Raw genomic sequence first — 19,781 nt, 5'->3', positions numbered from 1 at the left:
GATTACAATTAGTGCGTGGATTAGGGCGGGGGCCCCGCCCGGCCCGCGCCGGGGGGGCTGCGGGTGAAGGGGGGGACGCGGAACGGACCCCTCCGGAGCGGTTTCGCTTTGTGGCTGCGGCCGTGGAGCGGCCCCGGAGGTTGGGGAGGGGAGGGAAATACATTGGGAGTCCGAAAGCAGAGCGGTGCTGCGAGGTGTAGCGCGGAGCTGGGGCTAAAAATACCGTGGCACGAATTATTATTATTATTATTATTATTATTATTATTATTATTATTTTATAAAAAAAAAAAAAAAGAAGGGGGGTGGAAGAGGGAAAAGGAAAGAAAAAAAAAAAAAAAAAAAGGAAAGAAAAAAAGAAGCCAAAGCCAACAACAGAAAGAGCTAAAAATATTCGGCGCTGTTGGCACCGGAGCCGTTCAGCCGCCGCGCGGGGCTGAGCAGCGCCGGCACTGCGGGCAACGGAGCTCCCCAAATGGCTCCGGGTCGGACTACAGCTCCCAGGAGGCACTGCTGAGCGGGGCTGGGGGGGTTCTGAAGGAACCCTGAGAAAGGGAGTTTAAAGGAGAGGCAAAAAAAAAAAAATGGGGGGGAGAAATAATGTTGTAGCGTTGTTTGGTGAAAGGCGTCGCTGAGGGCCGCGCGGTTGTGGCGGAGCGGCGCTTCGGATGGCGGCTGCTTTTGGATGTGAGACGGGCCGGGGGGGCTCAGCAGCATTGATATGGGGATGGGGGGCGAGGGGGTGAGAGGGAAGCACCTCCAGGATGAGCTGAGGGTGGGAAACGCGGCCGGAGCGGCGTCAGGGCTGCGATTTTTGCCCTTCTGATGTATTTATGGATTAACCCCCAGCCGGGATCGCGGCGCAGCGGCACAGAGCTGTGCTGCCAGCAGGACTGCTCTGCAGCACGGACACGCTGCAACCCCTGCACTGCTTTGCGACCGGGCTGCAGCCCTACGCCGCTTTGCATTGCGGTGCCGCTTTGCGGCCCGGCCGTGCGGTGCTGTTCTGCATCCCAACCACGCAGTCCGGGTTTGCAATGCTGCCGGTGCTCCGTGGCCCCGATGCTGCTTTGCAACCTTCTCCTGCTTTGCAACCTTCTCCTGCTTTGCACCCCGCTGCTGTTTTGCACCCCGGTGCTGCCGTGCGGTTTGCAGCCCCGGTGCTGCGCTCTCCTCCCCACAGCTGTGCGTTGCATTCCAGGTTCGGGCCGAGCGCTGCTGGGACAGGGTTGGGTCCTAAAACAGGTGGGGATGGGGGCGATTCTGCTTGGCCTTGTGGCCCCGCAATGGGGGTTCAGGGGGGGTTCGCCTGGAGCGGGGCTTGGAGCTATGCGGGGCCGTGGGGGCTGCGGTGCTGGGATCGCTCCGCGTTCTGAAAAGTAGGTGTCAAAGTTAAAACAGATTTTGAGATTAACTTGTCTACTCCTTATTAGTGACACTTCTGCGGAAGATTACTGCGGGGTTGGGGGGGGTGGAGAGCGCACATGTGTCGGGGAAAAGGAAAGCAGGATGGCTGAGAAACCCGAATCTCGTGGAATCGTGCTGGGGTGGCTCCATCTGTGCACGGGGTGGGATTGGGATCCAACGGGGGGGCGGGTGGGTTGCGTGTCCTCTCCCTCCATCCCTCCCCCCTCATCCCTCCTTTGTCCTCCGGCGCTCAGGCGGTGACCCTGTGGCGTGGGCTGGGGGGGGGCCTGGGGACAGCGTTGGGGGCTCAGGGCTGAGCCCAGAGGGAGGGCCCAGGGCTGCAGTTCTCCACAACCCCTCCGATCCTCCTGCCCCCCCCTGCAGCTGCTCCGTGTCCCCGTGCCGACAGCCGAGCGGGCAGTGCTAGCGGGACGTAAAAATAGCAGATTTGGCGATGGAGTGACTTTGCAAAGATTCGCACGGGCTTTGAACTGCGGCCCCTCCCTCCTGCCCGCGATAGCGGGTAAATAAACACTCACCCAATAATCTCATTCTTGGAGTTCTTCTTTATCCGCTCCGTAAAGTGAAACAGATGGGCACGGAGCTGCGCCTCCAACCCCGGCACCGACAGCACTCAGCCCTGCTGGGACACCCGGGGGTCTCCTGGGCCCGGCAGCGACCCGTGGCAGGGGTGCAGTGCTTTGCTGCCTTCGCCTCTGCTTTGTGCATAGGGACCCCCGTGCATGCACAGGGGGAGGTTTGCTACCGCTTTGCGCGAGGGGATTTGCATGGGGTGAATAGGGCTGAGCAGGGGGGACGGACAGCCCCGCACCTTCCTGGCTTCCCCGCGGCCCCATCCTATTGTAGGGCACGGAGCTGCTCCCAAAATGGCCTCTCCGGCAGTGGGGGGTTCACGGTGTGCAACGGCAGCGTGCCGAGCGGCGTTGCCAACTGTGCAGCGTGCTTCAGTCGTGCAAGGAGCTTTGCACCGTCCTCGTGAGCGGCGCGCATGGAGCAGCGTGCGCCCACACGGCGAGCCGGCGTGCAGCCCCTGCTCTGCTCCGTCCTCCCCTTCCCTCCGTCAAAAGACGACAGATTGCAAGTGGCACTTAGCACGGAGAGACTGCCTTGTGATTACCCATCGGATAACATTTTAATTGTACTTCTGGCACTCTGTCAAGCTAATTTGAACGGCGTTTCAATATTACAGCATTTATTTAGTGCCATAACAATATGGATTAATCTTAAATTATAACGGCGGGGAAATTATATTACACTTATTTGCTATTTGCCAAATATTTAAAGGGGCCACGTTGGGTTAAAATGCGCTTTGCGTGGAGGGGAGCGCGATGTGGTCGGGGGGGAGGGGGGGGCATCCCCAGCACCTCCCAGTGAGGTCCCCAGGGCTGGGAGTGGCACCTCCAGGGCTGTCTGGCAGACGTGGGGTTATTAATGACCGCGGTGTTGTCATCGTGCTGGGATGAGGAGGGGGCCGTGCAGGGGGGGGGTGTCCCCAGAGAGGGGTCCAGGGCTCCGCTGTGCCCTCAGCCTCATGTGCCACGTCCCATGTGTGCTGTCCCGGTGACCCCGGTGGGGGAGGGTCCCCTCCAGCCCCGCGTCTCGGTGTGCAGCCCCAGCCACGGCCCCGCTAGGAATGTTCCAGCCCTGAAATAGCCGAGGGAGTAACCCAACCCCACGGGGTGCGCACGTCGCAGACGCTCACGTGGGGCAGCCCCGGGGACACCGCAGTGACAGCATCCTGGGGGCAGTGCCCCTCTTCCAGCCCCGTGTCCTTGTGGCCCCGCTGCATCCCGAGGGGGGCTGGAGGGGGTGACCCTTGTACAGGAGCATGGTGTGCGTGACCCCCATGCCTCGGTGAGGTTGGGAGCAGTGGGGCGTGGGAAAAGCCAGGGCCTTCCCATAGAGAGAGGGAGGGAGGGAAAAAGGGAGGGATGCTGCGTGGGAGCACGGCCGGGGACCCCCTCCCTTTCCCGGCAGCACTGCTTTGGTTGTGTGCCCGTGGCCCCGCGCCCCGTTCCGGGCGGGCGCCCAGCAAGCAGCTCGGCCGGAGCAGATGTGGCCGGAGTCTCCTGCGGCCCCACTCAGCACCAGGGGAAACTTTTCTGTCTTCCCAACACATTCTCATCTGCGCCGGGCCGGGCGCGGGGGCGAAGTGCGGCGCTGGGGGGGCTCACACCCTTCCTGACCCCTCACTGCCCGTCCCTGCGGGTCGCACTGAGGCTGGGCGCGCGCGGTGCTGTGGTGACCCGGTGGTGGCTTGGGGCTGTCCTGCAGAAAAACCCCCACGCTCCCCACGGGCTTCCCGGCCCCCGCGGTTTGGCCGGGGATCAGAACGCAGTGCGGTGAGCTCCGCTTTTAACCCTTTCCTCTGTCCAGTCCAGCCTCGATTGGGGGATCCCAAATCCGACTGTATGTCCCCACTGCGCCTCAGTTTCCCTTCTCATGCTGCAGTGGCAGTGGGACACGAGCGGCTGTGTGCTGTGGTATGGTTGGCACAGATGCGGGCACACCGGGGATGACCCCACGGCTGTGCCCTGAGTCCTGGCCCTGCTGGCTGTCAGTGTGGGGAGTTTGGTGCAGAGGTGAGAGCGGTGCCTGCAGGGCTGAGTCACAGCGCTGGCCTCGGGGTACGGGCAGCGATGCCAGGGAGTTCCCGGCCGTGGGGCTGTGGGATGGCACCGCCTTGTGCTGCGTGGCTGTGAGGTGAGATGAGAGTTCGGCACGGCCTCAGCAGCCCTTCGTCCCACAGCCCCGCGCTGGGAGAGCCGAGGCCGTGGGAAGGGCTTCGAGCAGAGCCGAGCGTGCGAGCGGGGTGGGAACGTGGGGGCCTGCATGCGCCTGGGGACCCATCCGTGCCAGGGGGCGTGAGTCATGGGTGGGACGCGCAGGGAGGGTGCGCTCCGGCCCCGTGTGTGTGCTGTGTGTTTTTCACAGCCTGTTTCACAGCTTCCAGAAGAGGCTCCTTCTGGAACCCTCGGCTTCCTGCCGAGCTCACTGCGTCGCCGTTCGCAGCTCCGCACCACGGTTCCTCTGCTCCGTCACCGCAGTGCCGCGTCCCGACCCAGGTGTGGGGGCCGTTCCCAGGGCCACAGCGGGCTGCGGCCGTGCCCCCGACCCACGCGGCCCCGACGGCCGGCGCAGGAAGGAGCGAGCTGCCTGAAACCACATCCCCGACACTCATCCCAGAGGCATCCCGGCAGGATTAGCCGGGGAGCGTGGGCAGGCTTAGAAAGCAAAGCATCACTTCCTGCACCGGCCGGGCGGGCGGCCAGCACCGGTCCTCTGTGCCGAGCCGTGCCGAGCCGTGCCGAGCCAGGGAAGGGCCGAGCGGCCGCGGCCCCGCCAGCCCACGTCGGCAAACACATGCAGGCAGGAGCGGGGCCAAGCGTGGAGGGGCTGCTGGCTACCGGCTGCGATGTTTCCACCATGACCTCACAGCTTGGCCCGAAGAACGGGGCAGGGTGTCCCTGCGGGGCGCCCGGTGCCCCCCAGGCCGCAGGGCGGGGGCTGCCCTCTGCCTTCCCCGTCCTCTGCTGTGCTGTTCTCCCTGCACACGTGTGCATGGACACACACATGCACACTGACAAAGCAGCGCCTGATGCACCGGCGTTGCTCCAAGGAGCCGTGCCCCGGTCACAGGCGACCGTCCCCATGTCCCCAGCCTTTGTGTCACCGCCTCCCGGGCACTGGCAGCGCTCCGGCTGCTGCGGCTGGCAGCTGCCCTACTGGGAGCAGCATGGTTCCGTGTACCCCATCTGTCTGGCTTGGCACAGCACGGCACAGCAAGGGGTTGCCCACAGCAGCTCAGTGCTGGGGTCACAGGGAGCTGCATGCGCATGGGGTGCACACACGGGGGCAGGGCATGGGCACTCCTCGTGCAATCGCACCGGGGAGATGTGTGGTCAAGTGTGTGTGCACGAGATGTGTGTGCACAAGCAGCGTGCATACACAAGGGATGCCCTCCTGATGCCCTGCAACAGGTGTCTGTGCACAGCTGTGCAAGCGCAGGGGGTGAGTGACTGTACCAGCACAGCGGGAGCTGAGGATGTGGGTGCAAGGCATGGCTCAGGGCACCCCCTGACTGTCTTCTCTCACCCCACAGCAGGGAGCGGACTGATGGGGAGTGCACCCGCCTCGTCCTTCATGGGGAGCTTCCTGAGTGGCAGCCTGGGCTCGGGGGCCCCCAGCCACCCTTCGGGCCCCACCACCTCCCCCCCAGAGCCGGCTTTCCGCGGGCCGCACTCCGGCACCTCCCAGATCTGGTTCTCACACTCCCATGAAGGTGAGTGAGCTGTGCGGGGGGAAGCACACCCCACAGACCCCCCCTCCCAGAATAGGACAAGGCTTGGTGTGCTGCATGCAGGGGGTGTTGCGGGGCTGCAGACGAAGGTGCTGTCCCCCAGTACTGTGCACAGAGCTGGGCTGAAGCCCAGGCAGCTCATGGCACCGGTGGGCACTCTGCGGAGCTGAGTCTGGGGGTGCACTCAGACGCTGGAGGTGCTGCGGGACCCCTGGGTGCTGCATGTGCAGTGGAGAGCTGGGATGATGGGAACCACCGCTGTGCCGTGATGAGCTGCAGCTGCGGTTCATCGGGGCTGCGCTGGGAGGGGGCGGCCCTGCGGTGCCCCCCCGGCACGCCGTTGCCCCAGCCCCACCTGAGCGGGGGCCGACAGAGTTAAGGCGTGGGGCGGTGGTGCTGGCGCAGGGCCCTGGCTCCCGGCCCAGCTGGTAGTTTGAGTGGCTGCCAGCTGGCTGCCGGCGTGCCGGGGCCTGCGTGCCGCACAGGGGGGGCCAGGGGGGACTGGGCAGCACACGCGGCTGACGGACGGCTCGGCCGGGTTGGGGAGTCCCACACTGTGCCGGGCTGCCCTGAGCAGGGGGTGTATATTGGGGTGGGATCACGGCCCCTGCGTGGCGAGGTGAGGGCAGAACGTGCACGGAGAGGTGCACGTATGGCACACGTGTGTGCATCACGATGGGTGGCACCGTGCAGCAAGCGGCCCCCTGACCGCTGCACCCCCCACAGCACCGGGGTACCCCCGCTTCTCCGGGAGCCTGGCATCCACCTTCCTGCCCATGAGCCACCTGGACCACCACGGGAACAGCAACGTCCTCTACAGCCAGCACCGCTTCTATGAGAGCCAGAAAGGCAGGTACCAGGGTGGCACCGGAGTGGCAGTGGGAATGGCACTGGGGTGCCTGTGGGGGATTCGTCCTGCAGCGTGGGGGCTGCAGGACACAGTGCTGTGTGCAGGGACGCGGTGCCCATCCCTGGGTGCCCCTGGAGGGCTGTTGCTGGAGCAGGTGCCGTGTGCCCGGGATGGAGCAGAGCCGTGGGCGCAGGGTGGTGGGCAGCCGTCCCAGCTGCCACTCTCGCTTTTCAAAATATTGTGGCGGGCGCTTAATAGGGAGCATTCATTGTTTGGGTGGGTAATGGAGCTAATTAGGCCGTGCCTTTCCCCGCGCTCCTCCTCTCGTTAGCGGGGCGCTGGCACGGCCGCGGACGCACACGCTGCGCTGTGCCGGAGGGGGGCTGACCCGCTCCTCTCGCCCCGCAGATAACTTCTACCTGCGCAACCTGCCCGCCCAGCCCGCCCTGCTTCCCGCCGGCCACGGCTTCCCCGGCATCGCCCGCGCCGCCCCCGGCCCCCCCGCGGGCTCCTGCAGCCGCGAGCGCGACGCCGGCCCCCTGCCCAAGACCCCCAAGGACTACGACCGCTTCCTTGCGGCCAAGGAGAAGGCGAGCAAAGCGGACGGCAAGGAACGGGTGCCGGAGGACGACGGCAAGGAGCGGCACCGCGCCGTGCTGCCGGTGCCACCCGAGGGACACTGCAAGGAGGGGCTGCCCCCCCGGGCTGGCGCCAAGCACCTGCCCTCCTGCCTGCTGGGTGCCAAGGGGCTGGAGGGCGACGGCCGCGCCGCGCTGCCCAGCTGTGCCGGCAGCGCTCTGCCCCGCGCCGTGCGCTGCGCCAAGGAGCCGTGCCGTGAGCCCGCCGCCCCCGAAGCCCCCCCGGCGTACGGAGAGTGCCTGGAGCGGCGGCAGATGCTGCACCACGCCGTGTCCTACGCCGTGCCCGCTGGTCCGGCCCCGCTCGGCGCCGCGGCCGCCGGTTCCTTCCCCTGTCTGCAGCTGCACGCCGGCCCCGACGTGCTGTGCCCGCTGCCGGAGAAGGGCGGGCGGGAGCTGAAGCTGAGCGGTGCCACCTTCGTGCCTTCGGTGGGACACCTGACGGACAAGAGCCGCTCCTTCCAGGTGGCGGCCGAGGGCTGCGGGATGGAGCGCGCCGAGAGCAAGGAGCGGCACGGGGACGCCGAAAACCCCGGCGCTGCCTACGGGGCTGCGTTCCACCACGGCAAAGCCGAGGGCAAAGCCGAGCGCAGGATGGAGTGGGGCGGCCCCGGCGCGCGGCTGAAGGGCTTGGAGTACCTGGGGGGCGGGGGAGCGGCCGAGGGGGCCCCCTATGGTGCCCTCGGCCCCCCGCCCAAGGGCACCCTGGAGAAGGGGTACTTCGAGGTGCCGCCTGCCCCTGACTGCGCCCGCGCCCCACACCACGGCGAGCCGCTGGGCGCCAAGCTGGGCCCCTCCTGCTGCACTTTAGAGAAGGGCCCCAAGGAGCCCCCCCCGCAGAAGGTGGCGCGGATCCGGCACCAACAGCACGGCACCGGCACCGAGGCGGAACAGTCCGAGGGTCAGCGCAAAGGTCTGGAGCTGAACTCGCTGGGTTACACCGCACCCCCCCTGCCCCCCTGGGGCGTGCAGGGCCAGGGCCCCCCCATGGGCATGGCGGAGGAGAGGAAGGGTTCCTACCTGGACCCCTTTGGCACGGGTCTGCAGCAGGCTGCACTGATGACTCAGGGCTCGGTGCTGAGCCAGGATATGCCCACCCCCCCGGATGAGGTCTCGGCCATGAAGAATCTCCTCAAGTACAGCAACCAAGCACTTATCGTGGGTCAGAAGGCCGCTCCCTTTGTGGGGCTGGGCGGCATCAAGGGCAGCTGCGCCCACCAGGATGCCAAGTTCCCCCCCCCGGCCAAGGGGCAGCCGGAGCTGCCAGACTGCGCCCGAAGCCGTGAGCACGAGCTGGGGCACGGCGAGGGTGAGGTGCGGCAGCCACCGGTGGGCATCGCCGTGGCCGTGGCACGGCAGAAGGATACGCTGAGCCGTCCTGAGCCTTCCTATGGCAGTGGGTCCAGCCGGCAGGGCAGGACGGCCGCTGGCATCAAAGGTAAGGGCTGGGGGGCGGTGGGGGGCCTGGGGTCCCTTTGGGGCCGTGCTCACCTCTCTGTCTTCTCACAGCCGGCACCACGCGGCCCATGCACGTCATCGACCTGGAGGCAGAGGAGGAGAGGGGACGGCTCTGTGAGGAGCGCCTGGGGCTGCCGGGACGAGAGCTGCTGCTCCAGTGAGTGCCACGCCGGGGGGGATGGGAATGGGGCTCCCCTTTACGGTGTCACCCACCTGAGTGTGGCCCAGTGCCACTCGACGCCACCGAGGTCTGTTTCTCCCTGCAGGGACAACAAAGAGCTGGTGGAGTTTGCACGGATGCACCCCTCGGGGGGTTGTCCTGGAGACCTCACCCCCCACCTGATGATGGCGGGGGGCTCCTCGCTGCCAGCAGGGCAGCTCGGGGGGGACCCGGCTGCCCACGCACACCCGGCGCACACGCATTGGCTGCCCCGCACCCGCAGCCCCTCCATCTGGATGGGGGGGCACTCCTACGGTCGGTGCCACTTGGGGGGACATGGGAGCATGGGGCTGCCCCCCTCACCCCACTGCTGACAGCCCCCTTTTGCCCCTCTCCCCCCTCCCCAGGCATTGGCCACCCCGCGCTGCACCAGAACCTGCCACCCGCCTTCCCCGCCTCCATGCCCAGCACCATGCAGCCCGTCTTCCCCCTCTCCCAGGAGCCCCCCACCCAGCTCGTCATCCTGCCCACCGAGCCCCCCACCCACGGCACCCCCCACACGCTGGGTGAGGCTGGTGGGTGTGGGGGGGTGACTGCGGGGCATCCTCGCTTTGTGCTTGGGGGGGGCCTTGGGGTGATGCTGGGGGTGCAGGGGTAAGTGATGGGATTCTGGGGCTGTGCGTGTAGGACCTGCAGGGTGACCCCATCCCACGTCCTCATCTGTGCTGGGGGAGGTTCAGGAATAGACAATGGGGAAGTCCATGTGGGTGCAGCTGTGGTGCAAGGGTGGAAGATGGGAGGTCCTTCTGGGTGCAGGGTGAGAGGGAATGCACCTTCGGGGTCTGCAGGATGACCCTGTCTTGGGTCCACGCTTGACTCCTCCTCCCCCCACCATTGCTTGCAGCTGACGTGATGGACCAGGCATCACTGTGGCCCCCCATGTACCCAGGCCGGGGTCCCAGCGCCCACCTGCAGCACACGGGGCAGCTGCCTGTGTACTCGCGCTCCCAGTTCCTGCGACAGCAGGAGCTCTACGCCCTGCAGCAGCAGCGGGCAGCCCAGGCCCTCGAGATCCAGCGCCAGGCTCACGTCCAGGTGCCACGGGGACATGGGGATGCGTGGGGGATGCGTTGGGGTGGGACGTGGGGCTGGGGCGGTGAGGTGGGATGCTGCTGGGTGGGATGCAGGGCTGGATGTGTTGCAGGGACACATGCTGACCTCATTCCCCGCAGCGCAAGCCGGAGGAGCAGCCCCTGGAGCTGGAGAACGTGGGTCCCGAGAAGCCCCTCAAGCCCTCTCACAAAGCAGTTGCCTTAAACCCCCCGGCCAAGGGCATGTCCTCGGCTGCACCTGGGCCTCCCAAGCTGTCCCCTTGCTGCCACTCCCCGGCCCTGCGGCACCCGGCCAAGTGCCCCGTGGCGCTCCCCACGGCCCCCTGCACTTTACCCGTCTGCCCCACTGCCAGCTCTGCTGTGGCCCCGCGCTCCCCGGCTGACAGCCCCGTCCCCGTGCAGAGCAAGGGCAGCGACGGCGAGGACAAGCGTGGGGAGGGACAGCCGCCCCGTGACTACCCCAAGTCCCTGGAGCCAGGTAGGGGCACGGCAGTGAGGAGGAGGTGGTGGGGGTGGGCTCTGAGCTCACACTGAGCATCAGTCGTTCCCGCAGACCTGCCCCCAGGGTACAGCTACCCCGCGTCCAGCATGGGCTTCTCGGAGGTGCCCCCTGCCGAGCCCGCCGACCCCGACACCATGCAGGCGGGCTCCCCGCCAGCTGAGCCCGAGCAGTCACGGACCTTCAGCCCCGCCGAGGAGCCCGTTGCTGCGCGGGAGCTGCCATCCACGGGGGCTGCAGCCGAGGGTCCGGGTGCTGTGCTGCACCGGCACCACCTGCTGCTGGCTGCGGCGCCGGGCGCTGTGCCCGGAGAGGAGAACTTTGGGGCGTGCAGGGAAACAGCAGCGGCGTTGGAGCAGAGCTCTGTAGAGCAGCAGTACCCGGTGCCCACAGAGGGATCCTCCCCGCTGGGCCCCCCGGATGGCGAGGAGGAAGAGGAGGAGGAGGAGGATGAAGAAGAGGAAGAAGGTGACAGCGAAGGCTCAGGGCCGGAGGGGAGCTGTGATGAGGAGGAGGAGGGCGACGGCCCCAGCCGTGCACCCAGCATGCAGCAGTGCTGCACAGGAGGGCTGGAGGTTCTCATCGCCGCTGGCATCGACCTGGGGGAGCTGCCAGCGCTGGGGTCCCCCGGGGAGCCCCCCCCAGCACCCCCTTCTCCTGCACCCTGCACCGTGGGACTGCCTGGCATCGCGCTGCTCAGCGAGCTGGCCGAACTGGAGCTGCGCCAACGCCGCTGTGACTTGGCCATGGAAGGTGAGCAGCCCCGTGCGCCCCCTCCCCATTGCTGTGCCCCCCCCCCGGTGCCTCTCAGGGATTCTCAGCGCGCTGCATGCAAGGCAGAGGTCGTGCAGTGGAGGGGCTGCAGCGTGTGTGCAGGGCTGTGCCGGGCAGAGCGCGTGCCGTGCAGCAGAGGAGGGGCTGTGTGCACGCTCGCAGTGTGCATTCACAGCACAGGGCCGTGTGAATGCCGTGCTGGCAGTGCAGGGCTTTGTGTGCCTTCACAGCACAGCGCTGCATGCATGAGCTGTGCCTGCTCACAGCGCAGCACTGTGCTCGTATTGCAGAGCAGGACCATGCGCGTGTTTCCGCTGCAGAGCTTGTGTGTGCATCATCTGTATCTTTGCAGTGCAGGGCTTTTTTTGCACGCTTGCACTGTCTGCGGCTCGGGGCTTTGTGCGTGTTTGAATCCCATCTTTGCTGTGCGGGGCTGCGTGTGCCTTTTGCACGCGGTGAGCTGCAGCAGCACGGTGCCCAACAGCAGGGCCCTGCTCACAGCCCGGGTCCGTCTTTGGGGCTCTGCTCCAGCGCTGGCTCCAGACAGGCGCCGGGATTCCCTCCCAGCTCGGCTTCCCCAGGGAATCCCAGGGGCCCCTGCAGGGAAGGCCCTGGCATCTCCCCAGCGCCTCTGCAGCGGGCGGGCGGCCGCGGGGCCCCGCATGCTCGGTGCTGGCTGTACCTTGCTATAGGGCTGTGCGTCTGTGTGTGGGGGCCATGGAGTCCCCACGGATCCCCCTCCCACAGATGGAGCTCTGGTTCGGGAGCATCACTGCGTCCCTCCCCACCCTGGCCTTGGCTCTGTACACCGATGAGTTCATCGCTGGCTGTTCCCTTGCACCCGTCCCTGCAGCGCTCTGGGGACACACTGCGCCCTTTGTGCCATCCCCGTGCTCTGTGGATGTGCTGTGGCAGTGTGTGCATGCAGCACCCTGTACCCCACAGACCCCTGCGTGCCCTGCATGCCCCCGGCTCCCCAAGCCTCTGGCAATTCTCCCTAAGCCCACCCATGGGTGCTGCCCCCGCATGTGTGATCGGTGCCACTCCAGTGCAGCGTGCGCTGAGATGGGACAGGGGGGGTTCTGGTGCATCCCCGCTGACCTCAGCTCTTGGCAGGGGAGGACGAGGACCTGCTGGCCTTCAACCTACAGAACCTGGCCACGGTGGCAGCCGCCTGGTCTCTAGTGGAGGCAGCCAGCCGGGAGGGCAGCCCCCCAGCACTCAGCCCCCTGCCCGCCTCCCCGCCACCCCGTGCCCGTGTGCCGCGCCGCAAGTACACCTGGACCCCCAAAACCAAGGCGGTGAGTGAGCGCCCCCCGCCCCACACTGCCATGCCGTGCCGGGTGAGCCTTGCCCGGAGCGAACGGCCGTGTCCCCATCCCCAGGTGTGCCCGCTGAAGGCGGCCATTGAGCAGCTCAACACTCAGGAGGTGGAGGTGCGGATGCGGCTGGCTGAGCTGCAGCGGCGTTACAAGGAGAAGCAGCGTGAGCTGGTGAAGCTGCAGCGGCGGCACGACCACGAGTAGGTCCTCATCCCCATCCCTATCCTGCGGGGGGGGGGTGCGGCCCTGAGGTTGGGACTGGGGGCTGCATGGTTGCCACCGGTGCAGTGAGTAGGAGGCAGTGCTCAGCCCGACGGCATCAAGGCACAGCACCCAGCGGTGCGATGAGTTGGGGGCTGTGCTCAGCCCGGCGACGCTGCAAGGGCAGCGCTCATCAGTGCGATGAGCTGTGAGCGCCGCGCTCAGCCCGGCGGTATCACGGCTGGCGCTCAGCGATGCGATGAGTTGGGGCCGTTCTCAGCCCCGTGGCATCGCTCGGGGCCGCGCTGAGCATCGTGCGGGCGGCGCCCATCGGTGCACTGAGCTCCGGCCGTACTCAGCCCGGCTCAGGCTGCCCCCGGTTTCGCCCCGCGGCTGCAGGCGCGACGAGAGCTCGCGGAGCCCGGCGCGGCGCGGGCCGGGGCGGCCGAGGAAGCGCAAGCACTGCAGCACGCTGGGCCGGGCCGAGAGCCGCAAGGTCAAGTGAGTGAGCGGGGGGTGCGCGCCCGCCTGTCCCCGCGCTGGGGACAGAGGGGACCGACCCTATGATGGGGGTGGTGGGGCCGTCCCTGGCTGCGGGGGTCTCCGTCCCTGGGCCTCCCCCCGCCCGGACGCGGGAGCAGCGTTGCATAAAAGCCTCTTTATCTGCGCTGTATAAAGTCATTGGTCACGCTGCAGTGGTGTTCATTGCTGCCGGCGCTTTATTATTATCCATTAGCCGCCCGGCGCAGTCGTTTTCACACTCACGGGCCCTGTATAATTGTCCTTCTCTGCTACAAATTGCCTCTCCCGACAGGCCCATTTGCATAAATCCTCCGAGCTAGTCCAAACACGATTGGAGTGTGTGTGCGCGCGCGGCATCAGGCCCGATGATTTGGTAATAATAGTTAAATCTGCACTAAATGGTTCCTTCAATTAAGACAGAGGGAAAAAAAAGAAAAAAATTAATCTGGAGGTTTTATGTCACGAAACGTTTAAGAGAGTGAAGGTTGCGGGGGGAAAGAATAGGAGGGGTGTGCGGGTCGAGGGGGGACGGTGGGTGCCCACAGCACGCTCCCGCAGGGCGGTGCAGAGCAGCCTGTCCCTGCTGTGTGCCGAGCTGCGCGCCGAGCCCCAGCCCAAGAAGAAGCGCAGCAAACTGGAGCAGCAGTACGGAGCCATGGCGGGGGCTGCGGTGAGTGCACCCCACCGCGGGGCCGGGCTCTGCGGGGTGAGGGGCTGCCGCCCATCCTGAGCGTCCCCGTTCACTGCTCCCCGCAGGAGAAGGTGCGGTGCAAGAAGAGCAGCGCGCAGAGCAAGCTGGCCTGTAAGGTGGCTCACAAAGTGTCGCAGCTGAAGCAGAAAGTGAAGAGCAAAGGGCTCCCTGCTGGCATCAGCCCCTTCCGACGGAAAGAGCCCAACCCTGGCGGCCGCATCCAGAAGAAGCTGTCTCGCCCCAAGAGCTCCAAGGGCACAGCCAAGTACCAGCCCCAGGAGCCCGACCCCTGTGAGATCTCTGGCTTCAAAGGTAAGGAGAGGGATGGGGGTCTTGCGTGGGACTGGGAGTGTCTCACGTGGGGCTGGGAATGTCTCACATGGGACTGAGGGGTCCTGCATGGAGTTGGGGGGGTCCTGTGTGGGGCTGAGGGCATCCCAATTGGATTTGGAGTCTGGCACGGGGCTGGGGTGTCCCACATGGAGCAGGGATGGCACCGTGTGGGGCTGGGGGTGTCTGGCATGGGGCTGAAGGGGACCCTGCATTACCTGGGGGGGTCCCATATGGGGCTGGGCTCATGCAGTGAGCTGCACAGCATGGAGAGGCTGCTTGGAGCAAAGGGATGGGACTGCTGCAATCCAGGGACTGTTGCAGTGGGAGCTTGATGCTACCTGGAGGCTGCACACACACTCAGGGACCGCTTGTACCCGGGTACCCCCAAGGACTGGGACCCACCTCTCACCCTGCCCAGCACAGGGGGTGCTTGGGGCCACCGCAGGGCACAAGGGGTCCCTCAGCCCTGTCCCCCCGCCTTGCAGATGGGCACAACGAGGACTCAGACAGCGATGATGGGGATGAGGAGCCCGACCTGGCTCTGCTGCCCTCAGTGCCCATGGCTGTGCTGGGGCCCTCCCCGTCCTCTGTGGTGAAGATGGAGGCCAACGAGAAGGCAAAGAAGAAGAAGGAAAGGCAGGGGCTGCTAGGTAACAGAACTTGGGGAGGATGGGGTTTGGAGGAACCCTGAGTGGTGCCGGAGGGAGCTGATTCCTGTCCCCTCCACACCCCCAGGTCCGTGCCGCCTGGGCAGCCCTGAGGGCGAGGTGAAGATCAAGCGGCGGCCTGGCAAGCCGGGTGCCGGCAAGCTGGAGAAGGTGCCGGCACGGCGCAAAGCGGGCGGCTGTGAGGAGGGGAGCAGCAAGAAGAAGCTGAAGGCAAAACCCAAAGAAAGCCTCCGGGCGGCCGTAACCGGCGGCCCCAGCTCCGCCGCCCCCCCCTCCGCCTGCAGCCTGTTTGGTGCTGCGGACCCCCGGCACTTTGGGGCGAGGGAGGACGGCGCACGGCTGGCCAGTGAGCGGCTCAAGAAGGCCACACGCAAGAGCAAAGTGCTGCAGTCAGCACTGCGGGTGAGTGCAAGGCTGGGGGGTGCTGGGGGCCATTGGGTGTCAGTGCTGTTGGGGATGGCAGAGGGATGCAGGGTGTGGAGGTTTGGGTTACCCGTGGGGCTGGGAATGGCAAAGGAAGCGCGGGTGTGGGGCTTACAAGGGATGCATGTGTCGGTGGGGCACAGGTGGCACTGTGGGGCTGGGGTAGGGCTGAGTGCTGGGACCCTCCCCAATGGGTCTGAGCCTCCTGTCCCCGCACTGCAGCGGAAGAACGGGGCCCTTTCACTGGCCCTCTCACCCCGGAGTGCCAAAACCATCCTGAGCAAGGGCAAGAAGCTGGGCAAGGTGAAGAGCAAAGTGGCCAGCAAGCAGGTGAGCAGCCCCGCAAATAGCGTGCCCTCACACCCGTGTCCCCCACACGCACTGAGCTCCCGTCCCACAGTGCAAGGGCCGGGCGGTCAGCAAGCTGCTGGAGAGCTTCACCGTGGAGGACGACTTCGACTTCGACGACAACAGCAGCTTCTCGGAGGAGGAGGAGGAGGGCAGCGCAGGCGGGCGCCGCTCCCCCCCACTCCACACCTGCGCCATCCAGAAGGAAGACCTGCGGGACGGGCTGCACATCCTCATCCCCAAGGAAGACAGCCTGCTGTATGCCGGCAGCGTGCGCACCATCCAGCCCCCCGACATGTGAGTGGGGCCTGGGGCTGCGGGATGGAGAGCTGCGGGGTGTGGGGTGGCAGCGCTGAGCCCTTCTGTCACCTGCCTCTCCCCAGATACAGCATCGTCATCGAGGGTGAGAGGGGGAACCGGCAGCGCATCTACTCACAGGAACAGCTGCTGCAGGAGGCAGTGAGTGGGGATGGGGATGGGGATGGGGATGGGGATGGGGATGGGGATGGGGATGGGGATGGGGATGGGGATGGGGATGGGGACAAGGATATGGATGTGGAATAGCTTGGAATGGCGTGGGATAGGATGGAATGGAATGGCGTGGCATGGAAAGGAGTGATTCCATTGAAAGGAACCTTCAAAGTTCACCTAGTGCAAATGTCTTAAGGTCCAGCCAGTAGCTAAGGGGATGGGGATGGGGAATGGCTTTGGGGACAAGGATGGGGATGGGGACAGGGCTCACACAGCCCGGTGCTGCCCACAGGTCCTGGACGTGCGGCCACAGTCACGGCGCAGCCTTCCTCCCGGCACCCGCGTCTGCGCCTACTGGAGCCAGAAGTCACGCTGCCTGTACCCAGGGAACGTGGTGCAAGGTGAGGGGTGGTGGAGGCAGCAGCGGGGTGGGGGGCACGGCCCTGTCCAGCCCCAGCCCCACGTCCTGCTCTGCCGCAGGCTCCTCCAGCGACGAGGAGGAGGACGACCCCGAGGCGGTGATGGTGGAGTTCGATGATGGGGACACGGGGCACATCGCCGTGTCCAACATCCGTCTGCTGCCACCTGACTTCAAGATCCAGTGTGAGTGGGATGGGGATGGGATGGGGATGGTGGATGGGGCTGTGGGGATGGTGTGGGGATAGCGCTGAGCCCCGCTCTGCCCGCAGGCACAGAGCCATCCCCTGCGCTGCTGGTGTCCAGCTCGTGCCGGCGGAACAAGCGCTCCTGTGGTGATGTGGCTTCCCCTGGTGAGCTGCCCCCCGGACTGTGCACCGAGAGGCACGACGGCCCCAAGGGCCCCAGGAGTTCGGGCAAGAAAGCGATCTGCAAGGAGAAAAGCGGTATGGGGTGGGGGGTACAAGTATGGGGTGGCTGGGCGTTAGCAACAGTGAGGGAGGGGATGTTGTGGAGGAGCAGAGGTGCAGGCGTGGGGCAGCGTGGTGGGATGTGAGAGTTGGTGGGGTGCGGGTGGATAGAGGAAGTTGTGAGGTTGGTGGCGTGGAGGAGGGGAGAAGACAGGGAGAGGGGATGTGGGGAGGTGGGCATGGGGGGGAGATGGAGGGATGCAGGGAAAAGGGGATGCAGGCACAGAAAGGAGAAGAGAGGGGATGCAAGGATGCAGTCGGGAGGGAATGCAGATGGGGAGGTTAGCAGGAGTCAGGGATGCGGGCAGGGAGAGGGGGGGCAGGGAAAGACGCAGGCATGGGGAGGAGAGGCAGGGGCGCAGGAGGAGGGGATGCGGTTCGGAACTGAGGCTGTGACCGCCGTCCCCCCTCAGGCAAAGCCCTGGAGCTGCTGTCGGGCAGCCGTGCGCCGGCGCTGGGGGAGCCGCTGGGGCGGCGGGGCGGCCCTCTGCTCAGCTGGTCGGCGGTGGCACAGACGAAGCGGAAGGCGGCGAGCAAAGGCACGGCCGTGCTGCAGAACCTCTTCCAGGTGAACGGCAGCACCAAGAAGCTGCGTGCCAAGGAGGCCCTGTTCCCCGTGCACCACCACGTCGCCGCTCCCGTCTTCGGCAACGGCTTCGGGGCCGACTCGTTCAGCCGCATCGCCAGCTCCTACGCGTCCTTCGGGGCCGGCGCCGGGCTGGTGCTGCCGACCGCGCAGAAGCTGCTGCGCTGCAAGAAGGCGGAGCGGCTGGAGGCTGAGATGGGCAAAGGCAGCCGGCGCAGGGCTGGCGGCGAGTTCCTGGTGAAGCTGGACCACGAAGGGGTGACGTCCCCCAAGAACAAGAACTGCAAGGCCCTGCTGCTGGGCGAGAAGGACTTTGGGGCCAAGCTGGAGCGGCCGCTGGCCAGCAGCTACACGCACTCGGCGCTGAGCAAGGAGAGGAAGGGGAGGGCGGCCGTGCACCCGCTGCCCGTGGGGCTGGCGCTGCGGAAGTACTCGGGTCAGGCCGAGTTCAGCCTGAACTGCGACAGCGACTGCCACAGCTCGTACTCGGACATGGATGAGGAGGAGGATGCGGGCGGGCTGGGTGCCGACGTGCCCTCGCGCTTCATGACCCGCCTGTCGGTGTCCTCCTCTTCCTCGGGCTCCTCCACTTCCTCCAGCTCCGGCTCCATCTCCACCTCCAGCCTCTGCTCCTCCGACAACGAGGACTCGTCGTACAGCTCGGAGGACGAGGACTCGGCTCTGCTGCTGCAGACCTGCCTCTCGCACCCGGTGCCGGCGCTGCTGGCGCAACCCGAGGCTCTGCGCTCCAAAGGCTCCGCGCCGCAGCGCTGCTTCCTCACCAAGGCGGCCGCCGCCGGCCCCAAGGCCAAGCTCAAGCGCAAGGAGGCCCTCAGCTTCTCCAAAGCCAAAGAGTTCTCCCGGAGGCAGCGGCTGCCCTCGGTGGAAAACCGGCCAAAGATCTCCGCCTTCCTGCCCGCGCGCCAGCTGTGGAGGTGGTCGGGGAACCCCACGCAGGTACAGTGGGCAGAGCAGTGGGGCGCTCAGAGTGAGGGTGTGGGGATGTGGTGGCGTGGGGCACGGTGCTCAGAGCAGCATCTGGGGGTGCGCGGCGGCGTGCAGGGTGTGCAGAACAGTGTTTATGGCACAGCAGGGCGCGTGGTGCAGAGAGCGTGGTGCGGTGTGCCTGGTGCACGGCTGAGAGGGAGCGCAGGGTGTGTGGATGCATGTCTGGATGCGGGGGACGTTGAGCAGAGTGCTTGGAGCATGGTGAGGGGTGTGTAGGTGCAGAAGGGCACGGAAAGATGCAAGGTGCATGGATGAGCGTGGTGAATGGAACGTGGTGCGCGGGGTAGGATGTGTGGATGCAGAGTGCTTTGGGCACAGCCTCGTGGCTGTGCAGGCCCACGGAGCTGAGTGCAGTGGGTAGGATCCACGGGTGCAGGGTGCTTCGAGCGAGCGCATGGAGCGTGAAGCACAACCTGCAGGTGTGCAGATGCAGTGCAGGGTGCAGGATGCTGGGTGTGAGCACGGGGTGGGTGGAGAGTGCTGCGGGATGCGTGGGGTCGCGGTGTGCAGTGCTCTGACCGGGTGCTCCTTGCAGCGGCGGGGCATGAAGGGGAAGGCACGGAAGCTGTTCTACAAGGCCATCGTGCGGGGCAAGGAGACGCTGCGCATCGGGGACTGCGCCGTCTTCCTGTCGGCCGGGCGGCCCAACCTGCCCTACATCGGGCGCATCGAGAGCATGTGGGAGTCCTGGGGCAGCAACATGGTGGTGAAGGTGAAGTGGTTTTACCACCCCGAGGAGACCAAGCTGGGCAAGAGGCAGAGCGACGGCAAGGTGTGGGGTGGGGTGGGGTGGGCACAGGTGTGGGGAGGGGGGTGGGTTTGGGGTAGGGTTGGGGATGGGGTGGAATGAGATAGGATGGGGATGGGATGGGCACAGGTTTGGGGATGGGATGGGGATGGGATGGGATGGGATGGGATGGGGATGGAATAGGCACAGGTATGGGGATGGAGATGGGAGGGGATGGGCACAGGTTTAGGAATGGGATGGGGATGGGATGGAATGGGGCACAGATTTGGGGATGGGATGGAATGGAATGAGTTGGGATGGGTACAGGTTTGGGGATGAGATGGGATGGCATGGGCACAGATTTGGGCATGGAGATGA

At 66.1% G+C, this 19,781-nt stretch overlaps 1 protein-coding gene across 1 annotated transcript in view; it reads left to right on the top strand.

Annotated features, from left to right (window-relative positions):
• BAHCC1 (BAH domain and coiled-coil containing 1) overlaps positions 1–19,448 on the top strand; it is a gene marked incomplete at its 3' end in the record, with an annotated part of 20,023 nt that extends 575 nt beyond the window's left edge. Inside the window, exons 2-25 of the mRNA XM_042818946.1 lie at positions 5,528–5,707; positions 6,452–6,574; positions 6,984–8,651; positions 8,723–8,828; positions 8,938–9,146; positions 9,239–9,397; positions 9,736–9,926; positions 10,064–10,421; positions 10,497–11,195; positions 12,333–12,517; positions 12,602–12,738; positions 13,139–13,240; positions 13,820–13,931; positions 14,018–14,264; positions 14,771–14,935; positions 15,021–15,355; positions 15,599–15,706; positions 15,777–16,021; positions 16,108–16,183; positions 16,488–16,596; positions 16,676–16,798; positions 16,885–17,058; positions 17,496–18,625; positions 19,212–19,448. Of these exons, the coding sequence (XP_042674880.1) occupies positions 5,528–5,707; positions 6,452–6,574; positions 6,984–8,651; positions 8,723–8,828; positions 8,938–9,146; positions 9,239–9,397; positions 9,736–9,926; positions 10,064–10,421; positions 10,497–11,195; positions 12,333–12,517; positions 12,602–12,738; positions 13,139–13,240; positions 13,820–13,931; positions 14,018–14,264; positions 14,771–14,935; positions 15,021–15,355; positions 15,599–15,706; positions 15,777–16,021; positions 16,108–16,183; positions 16,488–16,596; positions 16,676–16,798; positions 16,885–17,058; positions 17,496–18,625; positions 19,212–19,448 (7,178 nt within the window). The remainder of the gene's footprint in view (positions 1–5,527; positions 5,708–6,451; positions 6,575–6,983; positions 8,652–8,722; positions 8,829–8,937; positions 9,147–9,238; positions 9,398–9,735; positions 9,927–10,063; positions 10,422–10,496; positions 11,196–12,332; positions 12,518–12,601; positions 12,739–13,138; positions 13,241–13,819; positions 13,932–14,017; positions 14,265–14,770; positions 14,936–15,020; positions 15,356–15,598; positions 15,707–15,776; positions 16,022–16,107; positions 16,184–16,487; positions 16,597–16,675; positions 16,799–16,884; positions 17,059–17,495; positions 18,626–19,211) is intronic.
• Positions 19,449–19,781: the final 333 nt, after the last annotated feature.

This window comes from Centrocercus urophasianus, unplaced genomic scaffold, assembly GCF_019232065.1.
Source record: "Centrocercus urophasianus isolate 14NV4802_14NV808 unplaced genomic scaffold, USGS_Curo_1.0 seq_178, whole genome shotgun sequence".
Classification (NCBI taxonomy): Eukaryota; Metazoa; Chordata; class Aves; order Galliformes; family Phasianidae; genus Centrocercus; species Centrocercus urophasianus.
This window is presented reverse-complemented; position numbering and strand designations above follow the sequence as displayed.